General features: G+C 43.8%; 2 protein-coding genes across 2 annotated transcripts; both read right to left on the minus strand.

The window, feature by feature from the left end:
• Positions 1-8876: 8876 nt before the first annotated feature.
• On the minus strand, positions 8877-14275 carry LOC141600486 (uncharacterized). Its single transcript, XM_074420727.1, has 3 exons — positions 14254-14275; positions 13359-13644; positions 8877-9648 (listed from the first exon to the last, which is right to left on the minus strand). Exons 1-3 carry the CDS (start codon positions 14273-14275, stop codon positions 8877-8879), a joined length of 1080 nt encoding a protein of 359 aa, XP_074276828.1.
• A 784-nt stretch (positions 14276-15059) lies between these two features.
• LOC141598827 (uncharacterized) lies at positions 15060-17447 on the minus strand. Its single transcript, XM_074418620.1, has 2 exons — positions 17055-17447; positions 15060-16166 (listed from the first exon to the last, which is right to left on the minus strand). Exons 1-2 carry the CDS (start codon positions 17369-17371, stop codon positions 15311-15313), a joined length of 1173 nt encoding a protein of 390 aa, XP_074274721.1. The 5' UTR covers positions 17372-17447; the 3' UTR covers positions 15060-15310.
• Positions 17448-18152: the final 705 nt, after the last annotated feature.

An 18152-nucleotide genomic window follows, 5' to 3' on the forward strand; every position in this document is an offset into this window, starting at 1 on the left:
ATACCTAAAACACCCTTACATTTCTAAAGACTTTAAATTTCAAATAATCATGGAGAAGTCAAAAATGAGATGAATTTACAAAATTACCCCGGGTGTTACCGAAACTAAGTAACACCGGTGTTACTATATCATTTTCCAAATTTAATTAGGTTTGATTTTTTTCATAAACTGGCTAAACCACTGTACTTGCTCTCAGAAGTGGAATTTGAACCCACGTCTTTCGAAGACCATGGCGGCACATTATGAGAAACGTACTTTGAGGGTTTGAGGTATTGTGGACGTTATTTAATCCAACTCTATATTCATACGAAATAATCGAATTAAACCGATCACTTTCTACGTTACTCCGTATTTGGCAATATTACAACGCAACTTCCAATAATCAACTTAGCAAGTAGACCGGGACACGAGGCGGGCCAAGCTCCTCAGACCTAAACCAGCCCATCTGGTTGGACGATGAGCTATACCGACCGGAGCGAGGTTGGCCGACAACTGGACTGGCGGAACAAGGGGTGTTGAACAGAGGTGATAATGGTGGTGGTGGTGGTGAAGGGAGATGAGGGAAGGGAAAAAAAAAAAATCAATTGGTGATGAAATGAAAAAAAATAACAAGGATAAAATTGTAAAATACGTATGTGAAAGAGTAAAATTCGTATGTGAAAAAGCACATCCCATTTTAAAAATGCATTACGGATAACATATTTTCTTACAAGTCGAATAAATCAGATCCAATAGACGAGATGGCCTACTCTACTCCCACTTGCTTCTTAGTTGATGAGCATGCATGAAATCACAAGTCATGACAACATTTCCATTATTCTTCTTCAAAACTGTTCCGGGTGTAATTCCAGAGCAAGTATAGTTACCACCCGTGGCTTGTTGAATGATGTCTTGAATTGGATTCTCCTTTGGTCTTAATCGTTCCTCTCGGCCTCTCCTGCAACAATGAACGAACTGAGGGCTTGGCTTTGTGCCAAGCGTACTCACTCCGACGCCCAAGTCAGTAAACTTAAATGTATAAGTTGTATGCTAGTTGGCTAGGAATATATTGTAGAGAGATAAGGAAGATTATACCAGATGAATAGTGTATTTAGGTCAAGTTATGTATTTCTGGATTGGATTGGGTCCTTTCCTCAATGAAGGTTGAGGAGTATTTATAGACTTCACCTTTTGTCACGTAGTGGCCAAGTGGCCAAGTGGCTAGCAGGTGGAAAGACTGATCTACCCCTCGGCCGAGGGACCTATGGCTGGCCGGCGGGCGCTGGTGACCCGCCGCCGAGGGGTCTTGGATATGAGTACGCGGGTATGTGTCCCGGCGGGCCATGTTGTCATGCCGGGACCCAGTGTGGCAGAGCCGATGGGCCGCATTTGGGCTATCTAAGTCGTTGACTTCTTTGTGGACATCTTTGACCTTGCTCAATATGTTGACTTGGTCAGCGGTGCAGAATATGCCCCATCAATTTGCCCCCAGCGTAGTCTATGCCGTGGTATGGGCTTCGATGTATGTCTGAGCGTATATTCTGCGCAAGTAGTTTGTAGAAAATTTTCCGATCGGCTTCTTCGCGGCGGCTTCTTCCGCTCTCCGCCTAGTCTTTCTTAGGCCGTACCATATCCCCCTCCACATGGATGTGTATTGGGCATCCGATGTGGAAAAGAAAGGGACATTGGCCGAGACCGGGTTGAGCGCCGGTTATTTTTGATTGCCCCGGCCGGCGGTGTCTAGCTTGGTTGATCATGTGGCCGGCGGAGAATAGGTGCATGGGAATTTGTTGAGGAAGGTGAATAGGCGGAGAGATTTGAATAGGCGTGTTGAAGACGTTTGGTCACTGTTGCATTGATTGACACAACTGTTGCAACGATTGACATCCCGTGGTTGCATGTCCGACACGTGTCCGCATCTTTGATTGGTTGACGCTTCATGGGCTGTTCTCTCGATTGGTCCCGCTTGATGGGCTTTTCCCTATAAATAGGGCATGTTGCTCGTGAAATTGCCCACCAATTTCATTCTTCAAAATTTTCTTCTCTCTAAACTTCCAAGGGTTTCTTTGTCTTCTAATTTCCATAGTTGTTACTCCGTGAGCGTTTTCTTCAAGGTAAACAAACAAACTTTCCAATTTTTAATTTTGTAAGTTCATTGTAAACATGTCTTTCGACGCCGGCCTAGTAAGCGGGCCGTAGGTCTCCTTCTCCCGAAGTCGATCCTCGGATTCTGGAGGAATGGGAAGATGATTCTGATGTCGATGATGACGCAGAAGATTTTGGTGATGATGCTGAGGAGGCTCGTCCTAATAACGTGAGGAAGTACGTTATGGATCACGGCCTTGCCTGTAAAGTCCGTCTCGACTGTACTTGGACTCATAAGTTAGCCCGCTGTTCCGGTGAGATATTTTTCGAGAAACATTTCTTCTTCGGTGAGGGCTACGAAATTGTTATCCCGGAGGAGGGTCGGCTGGTCTGTTGCCCTCCACCGGGCCACACCGGCGTATACATGCGGCACTTGGAGTACGGGCTCCGATTTCCGCTGAATGAGCATGTTGTGGCCATCCTTAAGGCCATGAACGTTGCCGTTGCCCAATTGCACCCGTTGGCTATGAGGACCATAGTCGGCTTTGTCTGGCTTTGTCTTTTCAAGGGGGAGGCCCCAACGGTGAACTTATTTCGCCGACTTCATTACCTCCAGCCGTCCTTCTCTGGCCGCGCCGGGTGGCATAGTGTGCACACGGAGAAGGGTTATGTCACTGCTGACAAACTCTCCTCTTGCAAGGGCTGGCAGGGTCGGTGGGTGTACGTTAAGGTGCCGAACGACTATCCGCTACCCTGCTCCTTTCAGATCAAGTTAACTTGCGGTGTGAGACTAAAGCGGAGCATGACAGGTGGGTCTCCCGGAAGAAACTCAAGATGGATGCTGGCAAGGTCCTTCTTTCGGACGACGAGAGGTTGGCAATGCGGCTTTTTGAGTTGGACAAGAGTGGGCTGCCGAAAAGATGGATCCCCCCAACGCAGATCATTCTTCAGGATGAGCCGCTTTGCCATGTCGGCCTCATACCGGCCCTAGCGCGGGGTGAGTGGGGTCGGTGTGAGGCTTACCACCGTTCTCATTGTGTCTTTGAACTTTGATTTATTTCTTCTACTTAACTCTTGCTTCGTTTCCTTCGCAGGCCATTTTGGACCGGACCTGTCTGAGGATATCCTCCGGAGAATGGGACTGAACAAAGATAAAACCGTTGCTAACTTACATCCCAAAGCTCTCCCCAATGACCGCAGGAGGTCGCCGACTGATCTCATAGAGCAGCGGCTGAAAAGCTTGAGTGCGGTGGAGACCCAGGCGAAGGTTGTTAGTAACGTGCCGCGCCACACGCGCAAAACGAAGTCCTCGGCGGTGGTGGCGTCGACACCGGCTCCGCCTTCCATCCCCCGTTCGAAGGAGACGGTGGAGATCATTTGTATCTCCAACGGGATGACTCCGACGAGGAGGAGGGCTCGCCCTTGTCCGTAAAAGAAAGCAGACGACCTATACCGCGACCGTTGATTCGCTGGCCGACGAGGAGACGCGCGCTTCGGCCAAGAAGGCCAAGCACGGTATTGTTCTTTCGTGGCTTCGTATTTAGCGGTTCCTTAGCGCGCACGTGATGAGCTCTTCGGCATGTCTGCGTATGTCGATGCTTATGCTTACTTTAAATTTTGTAGATCGGCCGCGGTCGTCCGCCGCTCCTGTTGGGCAGCAAGTGGAGGGGAGTTCTGTGCAGGCTGATGATCAACACGTCACCGTGAACTCTTCATCCCAGAAGGTTTTCCTCCCCCATCGCGCAGCCGGTGATCGAAATGTCACCGCTGTCCCTTCATCCTGCAAGGTTTCCTCTCTCCCGGCCTACAAAGCGGTGATCAAAATGTCACCATTGTTTCCTCATCCCGAAGGTTTCCTTCTCCCGGCTCATAGATGAAGGCACGGAGCTTATCAAGGAGTCTGGCGAGGTGGAACGGTCTTGGCAGGTGCTCGTATCGTAGAGCGGGGAGAAGGCCTTGGCTCAATCCGCTTTTGAGCTTAATGCCACTAAGAAGGTGGCCGCGAAGGCAAAGCGGGATCTTCTCAATGAGCGAAGCTTAGGGGAGATCTTTGCGAGAGGGCGCTCTTGGCGAAAGAAAACTTAGGCGGGACGTTGAAAAGGAGGTCCGCCGAGAGAGCCAAGGCCGAGGGCGGCGGCACCCGATCTTAAGCTAAGGCCTTTGGAGAAGTGTACACTTGTTCGGAGGCACGCCGACCTCTACCTCCGGCAGAGGAATGAATCCAGGGACTGTTTAAGGCCCGGGCGGAGGTGGTTCGGATCGAGATGCCGTCATTAGGCAAAAGGAGAAGGACATTGAGATGCTTCAAACCGTCATGCTCCCTAACATGTGTCGAATTCGGATTTAGCCGAAGGAGCTGCTAGGGAAGTGATTGAGGAGCTCTTCCCTCTTGATGGTTCCTTTCCGTGGGGCAGATATGACAAGCTCCTTGATGATAAGCTCGAAGCCAAGGAGAAGGCCATGGCGGAGAAGGCTAAAGAGGCGGTGAGGGCGAAGGCAGAGAAGGAGGCGGCCGCTGAGAAGGCAGCTCTGGCTGAGAAGGCTAAAGAGGCCCAGGAGGAAGCCAAGCGGGCAAAGGCGGCCGAGGTCGCCGAGGCTAAAGCCGAGGTCGCTAAGGGGAGCTGCTGGGGTACCCATCGAAGAAAGTCCGCCGCCGCCTGCCGATGGCGAGCAACAACGGACATAGGGAGATAGCATCTGTAACTTTTTGTCTTTTGGCTCATCCTTGTAATTTCTTGTGATTCGTTGAATATATTTAACAAGAGTTCGTTTTTACTTCACTTCTTTTCCTTGCGCTAGTATTCGAGCTTCGACTGTCCTTTTAGCGTCTCCGTCTAGAGTGCGTGTCTCAATTGTGTTAACGCTTCCAAGGCATCTTGATCGTTTCAGCGAGTATCAACCGCGCTGGTTATAACCGTCGCAGTGTCTGCTTCCTTAGGGTGCATGCCGCTCTTGTCGGTATGACGGTGTGAGCCGTCGTCGTCGTGGCGTCTACTACTTGGAGTGGCTGCGACGGTGCACATTTCTTGAAGGAGACTCCGTGGCGTCTACTACTTGGAGGATCTGCGACGGCGTCACACCTCTTGGGGTGACTGCCGTGGCGTCTACTACTTGGAGTGAGCTGCGACGGTGCACATTTCTTGAAGGAGACTCCGTGGCGTCTACTACTTGGAGGATGCGACGGCGTCACACCTCTTGGGGTGACTCGCCGTGGCGTCTACTACTTGGAGTGACCGCGACGGTGCTGTTTCTTGAAGGAGACTCCCGTGGCGTCTACTACTTGGAGGATGCGACGGCGTCACACCTCTTGGGGTGATCGCCGTGGCGTCTACTACTTGGAGTGACTGCGACGGTGCCTGTTTCTTGAAGGAGACTCCCGTGGCGTCTACTACTTGGAGGATCTGCGACGGCGTCACACCTCTTGGGGTGATCGCCGTGGCGTCTACTACTTGGAGGACTGCGACGGTGCTGTTTCTTGAAGGAGACGCCGCTCTTGTCGATATGACAAAGTGTGAGTCGGCGTCGTTTCTTGATAGGGACTGCCGCTCTTGTCGATATGACAAAGTGTGAGTCGGCGTCTGCATTTCTGATAGGGACCGCCGCTCTTGTCGATATGACAAAGTGTGAGTCGGCGTCTGCATTTGTTCTCTAGCGACCGTGGGGAGAGCGATTTCTTCGACGAAAGACTTGGGCAATTTTTATTCAGATGAAAACATGCGTTGGGGTGCCCACATTTGTTTGGACACCTCCGCCGCTACAAGAATTACATCCGAGATTCCCAGTGTTTTAATGGCTCATCAAGGGCTCACCTTCCCGATCGACCGCTAGTTGCATCCATGGGGTCGCCCTCTGTTGTAAGGATGGACTTTTCCCCTTCTCGATTTCTTTGCCACTTTGAGGATTGCATGTTGCATCCTCTGGCGGCCTATCCGGACGTTGACCACCTCGTCATTCTCGTCTTTGGAGACGAGCTTATGCGCTTCCCCGGTCGAGACATACATCGGTGCCGGTGCCCGGATGGACATCATCGCGCCCGGCCTCGCTCGGGGTGACTCGGCCTATGAGGGCGTTGTAGGCGGACGAGCCGTCAATGACCACGAACTCGGCTAGGAGATTTTTGGCCGCATTCCCTCGGCCGAACATCATCGGCGGCTGATTGACCCGAGCGGTACTAGGCGGCCCCGAGAGAAGAAGCATACGGTGTGGTCGGTGCGGGGCTTAAGTCTTTGACCTTCGCAGGCCGAGGTCGAGGAAACACTCCCGAACATGATGTTCGTGTAGGCACCCGTGTCGATCAGGCATCTCTTGACCAGGTGGTTGGATATGTCCAAATTGACTACAAGCGGGTCGCTATGAGGAGAGACGACTCCCTCGTAGTCCTTCCTTCCAATAGTCATATCGGGGGTGTTGGAAGCGGGGGTCGCTGTGCTGGGCACGAAGTTGATGGCCTGGTATAGTTCGTTCAAGTGCCGCTTGTACCCATGAGCGGACCCTCAGTTCTCATTACCCCCGATGACAACGTGGATCACTCCTATCCGTTCGAAGACGGATTTCATATCTGAACTGCTGGCATCGGTCTTTTGGCCTTTGGCGACGTACTTGCCGAGGCTCCCTTTCCGGATCAGCTCTTCAATGGCGTTCTTCAGATGTCGGCAGTCGTTGGTTAAATGGCCGGTGTGGCCGTGGTACTCACAGTACTGGCTCGTGTCACCGTCACTCTTCGGTTTGGGGGGTCTCTCCCACTTCTGGCCCTCGTTTTTGCTCAGGGCGAAGACTTCAGCGGCTGACACAACGAGAGGGGTCTTATTATCATACCGCCTCTGGTGGTACGTTCCCGAACTCCACCCGGCGCCCGCCGAGTCCTGTTTCCTGGCAGATTTATCAGACCGTGACCTATTATTCTCACGGCGTCTTTCATCGGACCGTGACCTGTTGTTGTCACGGCGTCTCTCGTCCGGGTTGTCCTCCCGGTGGCTCTTCTTTTCTGAGTGTTCGGCCTCGCTGGGGCCTACCCAGGTCTTGTGGTAGTCCTCTACCTTGATGGCCTGGTCGGCCATCCTTCTAGCGGCGTCCAAGTTCAGTCCTCCGCACTTGATGAGATCATTTTTTAAGTCTCCCCTTGGGAGGCCCTTCATCGTGAAGGCCGCCAATTCGGGATTAATTTCTCGAATCTGCTGGACTTTTCCGTCGAACCTCTTCACGTAGCTTCGTAGAGACTCGCCCCCCTCCTGTCTGATAGTCAGGAGGTCCGATGTCTCCACGGCCCTCCTCTTGTTGCAAGAGTACTGGGCTAGAAAGGCGTCCCTTAGGTCGGCGTAATAGTATACCGAGCCGTCGGGAAGCCCCTTGTACCAACTTTGAGCCATCCCATGCAACGTTGTTGGGAAAACTCGACACCACACTTCATCGGGCTGCTCCCATACCGACATGTGAGACTCGAAAGCCTCAGCGTGGTCGGCTGGATCACCCTCCCCTTTGTATGATATGGGCGGCAACTTGAGCTTAGTTGGCACCTGGACTTCTAGGACGTAGGCGCTGAGGGGCTGTCTGATCACATGCCGGATGACTCGTGGCGATCGGCTCCTCGCATTCCTAACCCGGCTCCTCTCCTCGTAGCGGGAGGGACTGCGTCCCTGACTCTGGCGAGTCGGGCTTCTTCTTCTCCGACTCTGATGAGTCGGACTTCTTTCATTTCTCCGGGGCAGGCCTCGTGGCTACTGCGGTGACGCTGTCCTCCCGCGAGCGCGGTCAGGACTTGTGTCCACCACTTGCATTCTGGGCTCTTCCGGCGTTTTGACAGGGCCAACTTCTTCTAGTGCTCCATTCAAGTCTCTTGGAGTCACGTTCTGGGCCCTGGTTTCCTGTGCGGGTTCCGCCGCTCTTGTCGGAGTGACAGTGTGAGCCGACGTACTACCAATGAGGTCCAGAAGTTGCTTTAGTAATGCCACGTCGACCACATGTCCCATGAGGGTGACTTGGTTGGCGGGTAGTGGCGCATCTGGTGTTATTGGCATCCCGAACTCCGGTTGGATCACTCCGCCGGTAGAGGGCTGCATGACCCCAGAATTGTTGAAGGTATCATCTGGGTGGAGGGGCTCGTCGGTTACGAACACCTCTTGCTGTTTCGACATCTTCTTAGCTTTTTGGGTGGGTTTTCGTGTGTTTTTTTTTTTGTTTTGGGAATGAATGTGACTAGCTTCTAGTGTCTTTCCCCACAGACGGCGCCAATTGTTCCGGGTGTAATTCCAGAGCAAGTATAGTTACCACCCGTGGCTTGTTGAACGATGTCTTGAATTGGATTCTCCTTTGGTCTTAATCGTTCCTCTCGGCCTCTCCTGCAACAATGAACGAACTGAGGGCTTGGCTTTGTGCCAAGCGTACTCACTCCGACGCCAAGTCAAGTAAACTTAAATGTATAAGTTGTATGCTAATTGGCTAGGAATATATTGTAGAGAGATAAGGAAGATTATACCAGATGAATAGTGTATTTAGGTCAAGTTATGTATTTCTGGATTGGATGGGATCCTTTCCTCAATGAAGGTTGAGGAGTATTTATAGACTTCACCTTTTGTCACGTAGTGGCCAAGTGGCCAAGTGGCTAGCAGGTGGAAAGACTGATCTACCCCTCGGCCGAGGGACCTATGGTGGCCGGCGCGGCGCCGGTGACCCCCGCCGAGGGGTCTTGGATATGAGTACGCGGGTATGTGTCCCCGGTGGCAGGTTGTCATGCCGGGACCCAGTGTTGCAGCCGATGGGCCGCATCGGCTGGGCTATCTAAGTCGTTGACTTGCTGTGGACATCTTTGACCTTGCTCAATATGTTGACTTGGTCAGCGGTGCAGAATATGCCCCATCAAAAACAAAACTCTCAACCAAAACATAACATCCAAAACTCATCCAACCATTAACTCCTTCATACACTTCTTCCTTAATAATCCTCAATTCCTTCTCTTGATTCCCTTTAACCCATCCAACTCTTTCTTCTTCCCATATAATTCTATCCATTATCAACTTACTCAATCCCACCTCTTTATCTCTACTCTTAAACCACACCACCTCTTTATCCATACTCCCATATGCTCTGACAGCCGCTTCTCCACCAATTCTAACAACCTCAGTTTGAACAACAACATCGACTGTAACCTTCTTTTCATCACCATACCCATTATTATTGTCGACACTAAAAACTCGCTCCCATCTTTGCTCAAGAGTCATTTCATAGAAAACCGAGTTTTTAACCCTTTCTTTTTCAGACCCTTCCATGATGAACATGAAGGGACAATACCAAGTACCAACCACCAAGGGTTTAGACCATTGTTGGGACATTGGAAAGTTGAATTCGGGTAATTGAGCTCGAAGAAACGGGTTAAGACCATAAACGTGTTTAAGGGTGAAACTGTTTGTGGTGTTGCAGTTAATCTTTCGTCCATACTTATTGCGTAAGAGTTTCGGAGGATGTCCATCGTTGGCAACAGATTTAGCTAAGAACAAGGCGGTGTTATCGGGTGTTTTGGTAACAGAAAACTCGAATATTTGATACTCTCTCCCAGTCACTATATTGTTCCCATTTGATATGGGCACAATACTTTAAATTTTGGCGACGGATTTAGGGGTAGTCGCCAATTTGGCGACTGAAATTTAGTCGCCAAAATTTTTAATAGAAACCAGCGCTCCTCTCTCCTACTTTACTCTTTACGAAAAAAAAAAAGGAAGAGCGACGAAACAGCGGCGACGACACAACCAACGAACAACACCACACAACCACCCTTCCACCGCCATTTCCACCGCCACATCCACCCTCTTTAATTAGGTTGGTTTTTTTTGTTTAATTTCAGTTTAATTAGTTTAATTTGTTAGATTAATTTGTAGTTAGTTTGATTAATTTGTGGTTAGTTGGTTAGATTTATTTGTAGTTAGTATGTTAGATTAATTTGTAGTTAGATTTAGTTTAATTTGTAATTAGATTTAGTTTAATTTGTGTTTGAATTAAAAGGGAATGATTAAGGGGATTTTTGTCTTGGTTTAGGGTTATGGGTGGGGGTGGTTCGGTGGGTGGCGGTTCGGCCGTGGGTGGGCCGTGGTGGGCGTGGGTGGGGTGGGTCGTGGGGTGGTGTTTGGTGTTGGTAGCTAAGTGAAACCGTCTCATTATCATTAGTATTAAGCTAAGTGGAACCGTCTTAATTAATAATATTATTATTATTATTACTAAGTTAAGTGAAACCGTCGTATTATTATTAATATTAAGCTAAGTGAAACCGTCTTTTGCATTAATGGAATTAGCTAAGTGGAACCGTCTTTTGGATTAAGAGAAATTAGCTATTAGCTAAGTGGAACCTTCTTTAGGACTTGATTTTGATAAATTTAGTTTGATAATTCATGTTATTGATGAATTGAGGTTGAATAACCTTGTTTTTTTTGTTTTTTCTTTTTCTTTTCGGGGTTGTCACTGCCACGCTAGGCACCACCACACGCGGTAGCCGTTGCTTCTTGTTTTCTTTTCATTTTTGCTTTTACTTGATTAGGTAACCTCCTCTTACCGATTTACCTTTTAAATTTACTAATTTTAGTTCAAATTATGCTACGGATTTTAGGATAGAAACCTTTATTATGTGGTTGAATTGTGCTATTGATTGACTTAATTAATTTAGTACTTGATTGTGTTGTTGTTTGATTTGATGTTGACTTAGTACCCGTTCAAGAATTACCCATTAGGAGTAATTCTTGAATAGTCCCCATTTTGGGATGTCTTTGCACGTTTCAAGTCATTTAGGTAGTAAACACGTACTTGTGATTTATTAATGAGGAATGAGTTTGGTGGCGATCCTTTTAATGTTCTCCGAATACATGTATATGTGGAGTAATTAGTTATTCTACATAGATGTGTATTTGGAGAATCAAGGGAATTCTTTGCCGAATTTTTCCCTCATTAATAAATTACAAGTGTGTTTGCTAGTGACTTGAAACGTACATTGACGGGTTTAGGTTGGAGTGATAAAGACCCCATTCGAAGATGGATTACTTATTGACAATATTTATATATTGTTTTCATATGTTTATTGTATAATGTGGAGTATAATGTTTAAATTTTGTATGTAATATTATTGTTATTTTTTAAAAATGTTTAAATTATTGTGGGGTCTTCTTTAGATTAAAATGAAGAGATTGGAACGTTCATGGATGTATGAAGGAAGATTAGACCATTCCAATAAGAAAAGACGTCCTACCGCTAGATTTATAAAGGGTGTTAGCGAGTTTATTGAATTTGCTAAACAACAAGATGAATATGACTTGGTAGACAAAAAACTTAGGTGTCCTTGTGCCAAATGCAAAAACCTGAAATACCAGCTTGACATTGTAGTAGAAGAACATCTCATTATAAACGGGTTTAAGCCAAATTATTACAATTGGATTTCACATGGAGAAGCATATTCTCCAATTCATGAACAAGCTCACACCCAACAAATACAAAATGATGAGAATCCATACAAAATGACGAGAACCCAAATTTGGCGACTAAAACGAAATTTAGCGACTGAAATTCAGTCGTCAATTTGGCGACTACCACAAATCAGTCGCCAATTTGGCGACTACCATTTCAGTCGCTATTTTTGTCATTTGGCGACTGATTTGTCAGTCGCCAAATTTGGCGACCGACATTAGTCGCCAAAATTAGAAAAGGCGACTAAAGTCTGCGACTGACGTTTGGCGACTGAAATCAGTCGCCAAATTGATTTTAGCGACTGATTTCAGTCGCCAAAATCGGTCGCCTGTTTTAATTCTTTTTGTAGTGAGAGTTGTGTGGGGTTTGGTGATAGGAGAGAGGAATGAATAAAATAAGAGTAAAAGTTTCTAAAAATAGAAAGGGGAACATTAGTTGAATAATCCGTTTCGGGAAAGAGGGAACATTATAGTGACTGGGAGGGAGTATATGTCTTGGGGATTAAAGGGTCTTGGCTTTACATCGTTGATGCAGGGGATGCAAATACATACGGTTGTAATGTCTTCTTCTTTTGAACTTGCAATTGTTTTCCTGTTAAATTGCAATTTTGACATGCAAAGTGTAATAAGCAAATACTTCGTAGCCAACTAATGCATAATAATTGCACTTTTTTTACCAACAATGACATATGTTAGAATATAAAATCGATCATGAGATTCCAACCATCCGCTTAAGTTTTTGGTTGAGATGGTTTTCTTGACATGCTATCTAACTGATCATGAGACTCCAACCATCTTTTGGTTGAGATGCTTTATTGATAACATAACTCAAATCTCGCAGGTAGGGTTTAAGGCCTTGTTTGGATAGAAACAAAAGGAGGGAAAAGAAGGGGAGGGAGGAGGAGGGAAGAGAAAGGAAGGGAAGAGGAGGGGAGGGAGAATGGAGGAGATGAATTTCCCTTCAAATCTTGTTTATGTTGGTGGGGAAATAATTTGCCTTGTAGGAGGGAAATTGAGGGATCCATTTTCCCTCCCCTCCAAATCCCTCTACCTTTGTTTTGCTAATCAAACAATGTATTTTCCATCCTTCCAATCCCCCCCTTCGCTTTCCCTCCAAATCTCTCAATCCAAACACACCCTTGGATAGAAAAATTGGAGGGAAAGGGAGGGGAGGGGGAAAGAAGGAAGGGAAAGGGAGAGAAGGGAAGGGGGTTTGGGTGTTTGTATACAATTTCCTCCCAAATCTTGCCTATTGTGGAGAGATTTTGATTAGGGTTGAAGGAAGGAAATTTGATCCCTCCAAATCTCTTCCCCTCCATTCCCATTTGCTATCCAAACAAGGGATTTAGAATCACCTACTCTCCCTCCCTTTCTTTTCCTTTCAAATCATTCAATCCAAACACACCCTAAATGTACAGAGTATTACCCTGGCCGGGAGTACGGGACGAAAACAATATGCACACAAGGGCGAACCTAAAACTAAAATTATAACCACTTTTTCTCATGTTGTTTTATACTGATGTTAAGACCTCATATTTAAAAATTACAGTCACTAATATATATCCCCGTACTACTTTCTTCACTATGAGTTACCTAGGATTTTCTGTTATTTGTTTGACTTTTTCATTTAGAAATTGCCTTATTATGTAAATGACCATGCTATTACATCAATTTCCATAAAAATAAAAATATACTCAAAATGTCGTTCATCATTTTATTTTTCTTTCCCGAAATTAAAGTCAAACAAATGATCTAAGGCATGAATAATGGTTTTTACATGAAATGATCACTTTTTACCCTATATGATCGCACATACAATGGTCTCGCATTATAATTTAAGAAAGTGAGAATACGTACCCTTGATGCTTTCCATCAGCTTGGATGACATAATACAAATTAGATGACAATGGTTGATTAATGACAGGAATCAAGTAGACCTTTGATTGATATGTATATTCATCATCTTGGTATTCTATGCTTAGACCTTTGTTTTGAGGAAATGGTAGACCCTTGATTATTGTTCCTGGATTTTTATATGATTTAAAATAACTATTTGACGCCGGTTTGTCATCTTCGATTACCAAGTATCCAGAATTCGGACCTTCCGGTGGTTGCGACAGGGCGGCCCGAGACGTCTTACACTCTTACATAGAGATAACGATTTGGTTGTATACATGCTTAGCTTTTAGTTGATGTTTTGTTGCTTTGTAATTTGTATGGATTTTCATATGAGAAAATTGTTAGCTAATAGAATAATAGTCAAGCAATATGTTTGACCAAACCATATAATTGCACGAAGTTTCCTATCAGTGTCTTATTAAGTTGAGTAGTTGACCAAGCTGCTAAACTATATGGGCATATGGCTGGTATGCGAGTTAAGACATGAGTAACGATGAAACAACAGCCTTATACGCAGTAGCGGACTTTGAGTGAAATGCGGAGGAGGACCGAGAAGCGAAGTTGGTACATGGTACCCCTTATATACGAAATTGTAAAATTAATAGTAAAAAAAGGGTTAATGGAGGCATTAGGGCTAGAGCCTTAGTCTCCCTCATAAGAAGTTGCCTCGCAAACGCTAACAAAATTCCCCTTAAACTAAAAGAATAAGAGATCTCTAAGTTTTCCCGCTTAAATGAATTAGGCTATAAATGGGCTTCATAACATCATATATACAAGTATACAACTGGGTCATCCTGATTAATTTTGACTTATGCTATAAATGGGTTTCATAATATCATATATACAAGTGCACCATACTGATTAATTTCATACATAAATAATTCTACACAATTTAAAAAAGGGATAATATTTTTTTTTAATTTGTATAGATATATTAATATGATATTCTTATTTTATTACATACATGAAATTGCACTAATTATATGTACAATGTGGTAGAAATATTTTTGCTATTATTATTTTTAAAACTAAACATTACGGCCAAGAACATGTTTTTAGAAAATATTTTTTAATTAATTCTATTTTTCTATCTTTTAATATAAACGTACAGGTTGAGAGTATTCATAAATTGTTATTCCTTCTAAAAAGAAAAACTTATGACATATTTTTTCTTACCCTTTAACTTAATATATATCTTTGGTCCATACTATATGAAAACTAAAATTTTGGTTAATTTTTTTTAATTGTTTATATAACGGCTTTAGTAGATATAATGATATAATTAAAAACAATATTTTTTTAAAACAAAGTTAATAAAATAATTTCAGTTTCGACAATCTTATACGGAGTAAAAGTGTTGAACAATCTTTTTTCTAGCTCTTAATACAAAATATTATTAATAGTACATTTTATAATTAAATTTCAAATGCAGTTAAATACCAATAGTATAATTGTTAAATTCTCTAATATTCCTATCTAAAAAATGGCGCATTTGCGCGGGATCTCTACTAGTTAACTATTATGCGTAATTAAGTCATTGTATATTCGTATTTCGTATGTATCAATATAGAACTCTTAAAGTCTTAATGAAGAACGTGATCTTTAAGCCTTGACAAATGCAAACAACATACCAACTTAGAGAACAACCCTTACTTAATTACATCACAATCAATACTAGTTTAATAAAATATGAGTGCATTATTCTTACAACCATTATTATTTAAAGATGTTTAAATACGAGCTTGAGTCGAATATAGACAGATTCAACATTATTTTATTATTAACCCTAGATGACCGGGGTATGTAATGACATGGGTCGTTTAGGAGCCTTGACAATTGTGCATAGTTATACCGTATTTTTTTACAAGTCGATAGATCAGATTCAATAGACGAGATGGCTCATAAATATTCTACTCCCATTTGCTTCTTAGTTGATGAGTATGCATGAAATCATAAGTCATCACAATACTCCCATCATTCCTCTTCAAAACAAAACTTTCAACCAAAACATAAAATCCAAAGCTTCTCCAACCAATTACTCCTCCATACTCTTCATCTTTAACCACCCTTACTTGTTTACCTTCTTTACCTTTAACCCATCCAACTCTTTCCTCTTCCCACATCATTCTATCCACAATCAACTTACTTAATCCCACATCTCCATCTCTATTCTTAAACCACACCACCTCATTATCATTATTCCTATACGCCTCCTCGGCCGCTTCTCCACCAATTCTTACCACCTCAGTCTGCACAACAGCATCGACTGTAACCTTCTTTTCGTGACCATAACCATTATTGTCCACACCAAAAACCCGCTCCCATCTTTGCTCAAGAGTCATCTCATAGAAAACCGAGTTTTTGATCCTTTCTTTTTCTGACCCTTCAATGATGAACATGAAGGGACAATACCAAGTACCAACTACCAAAGGGTTAGACCATTGTCGGGAAATTGGGAAGTTGAAGTCGGGTAAATGAGCTCTAAGAGACGGGTTAAGGCCGGAAACTTCATTAAGGGTGAAATTGCGTGGGGTTTTGCCATTAATCTTCCAACCCGTCCTACGTAAGAAATAAGGAGGGTGTCCATCTTCAGCAACAGATTTGGCTACGAGCATGTTCGAGTTAAAGCATGTTTTTGTAATGGAAAATTGGAATTGTTGATAGATGTCTTGGGGATCAAAGGGTCTTGGTTTTGTATCTTTTATGCAGGGGATGCAAAAACAACATGTAATCTTGTCTTCTTCTTTTGAACTTGCATATGCTTCCCTGATCATACAAAATGGAATTTTGAAATGTAAGTAATAACAAGCCAACTAGTGCATATATACTTTTACCAGCATGAAAACAACAATCGTGATATCGCGGAGGAAAATTGGTATGGAGATTAAACGTACGCAGTCTTATCAAGGTGAAAATTGATAAAACGTCACCATAATCATATTTGAAAGATGAATTATCTCAACCAAAATCTTAAGATGATGGTTATATTTATTCCTATTACGCCCCTCACTCGAATGCTCATTGGGCTTGAAAAGTGGTTAGTGCACAAGCTTCTCCAAACCATGTGCTTTTGGTTGAGATGGTTTTTTATCATGGTATCAGAGCCAGCGTGACCAAAGGTCACGGGTTCGAATCCTGACAACCTCAATAATTCCTCAATAACTCACGAAGTGGAATTTCAGCACACGGTACGGGGAACATGTGCACTAACCACTCTTCAAGCCCATGAGCATTTGAGTGAGGGAACGTAATAGAAATAATTATAATAGTTAAACCTCAACTATCACCTTAAAGTTTTAGTTGAGATGGTTCATCTATCAATATTGACATCTTGTATATATTGTTCCGTTACATGTACCCACTATTGATCAAGTAACCGATATTCTCACTAAGGCGTTTAATTGGCAAGTCGGGTACTGCGAATTCTCATCACTATTATTTCACATAATTCAAATCGGGTACTTATTTACGAATAATTTTCTAAAATTAGAACTTGAACTAAAAAGTCAACTTATCTATAAATCACATGAGCCTTAACCTACAAAAATAACTATTCGCTTCTAACTACAAATTATGATTCCTGCCACTGATAAATCGAGTTTACTATTCAAAATCAACGAGGTAACATATTAATAAGACAATGAAATTACGTACCCTTTACGCCTTCCATCAGCTTTAATGGCGTAATATAGATTAGAAGACAATGGCTGATTAATAACAGGAATCAAATAGACGTCATCATAGCTATGATACTGTGTTTCACCACTTTGAACATGGTATTCTACAGTCAGGAGTTTATTCTGAGGAAATGGCAGATCCTTGATCGCTGGATTCTTGCATAATCCAAAACAACAAGTCGGCGTAGACTCCTCGTCTTGGATTACTAAATAACCGGAATTTGGACCGTCTGGTGGTTGCGACAAGGTCTCCGGGGAGTTCTTGTAGTAAGTTAATGATCTGGTTGTATACATTTTGAGCTCAAAGATAATATTTTCTTGTCTTTGTTTTAATTTCCTATTTCTTGATATATAAGAACATGGATAGATTGATTAAGATAGTCTAGCTGTTTGTTATTTAATGTTTTAACAAATGACAGCACGAAATTTCCTAAGGCTTAGCTTCTTGTTGCGTTGACCAAGGTTTTTTGAGTCATGGAGAGCTTATCTTGAGAGAGGGACATAGACATTGGCATACTTTGACCAGGCACATGATTGATCATTTTTCAATAAATGTCTTTGAACTAGACTTGTAAACGAGTCTGTCGGGTCGGGTTTAGGTCGAAGGAGAGTTAATTTGGGCTGGGGTAATTTCAGATTTACAAAGAATTGGTCAAGTTTACGTTATGAACATATTGGGAATGGAAGGTAGCATTCTACCGATGCTAAGGCATGGACTTTCAAATTTAATATGTGGGATAAAACCTCACACTTACATAAAAAGAAGTTATTTCACAAAGACTTGTCATGGTAAAAAGGAATAAAGGGGGAACAAGTTTGGAGACGGAGAGAGGCAAAAGTAAAGAAAGACAAACTCGCAAATAAATTGGTAGTATGTCTTGAATAGGAAAGCTTCCTAAACGAGGAGATTCATAACTACCGAGGAACAGGGATCTCGAATCAATAAATTCCTAGATGGCTGGGTTGTTGCGAACTAAAAAGCAATATTGCATAGGGAAGAGCCTATATTTTCTCTTTTTCTATCTGGACCAGGTCAGGCGCTTATCCTACTAATCGTGAATCATGGTAAGTATCA

This window comes from Silene latifolia, chromosome 9 (genome assembly GCF_048544455.1).
Source record: "Silene latifolia isolate original U9 population chromosome 9, ASM4854445v1, whole genome shotgun sequence".
In the NCBI taxonomy this organism is placed as follows: domain Eukaryota; kingdom Viridiplantae; phylum Streptophyta; class Magnoliopsida; order Caryophyllales; family Caryophyllaceae; genus Silene; species Silene latifolia.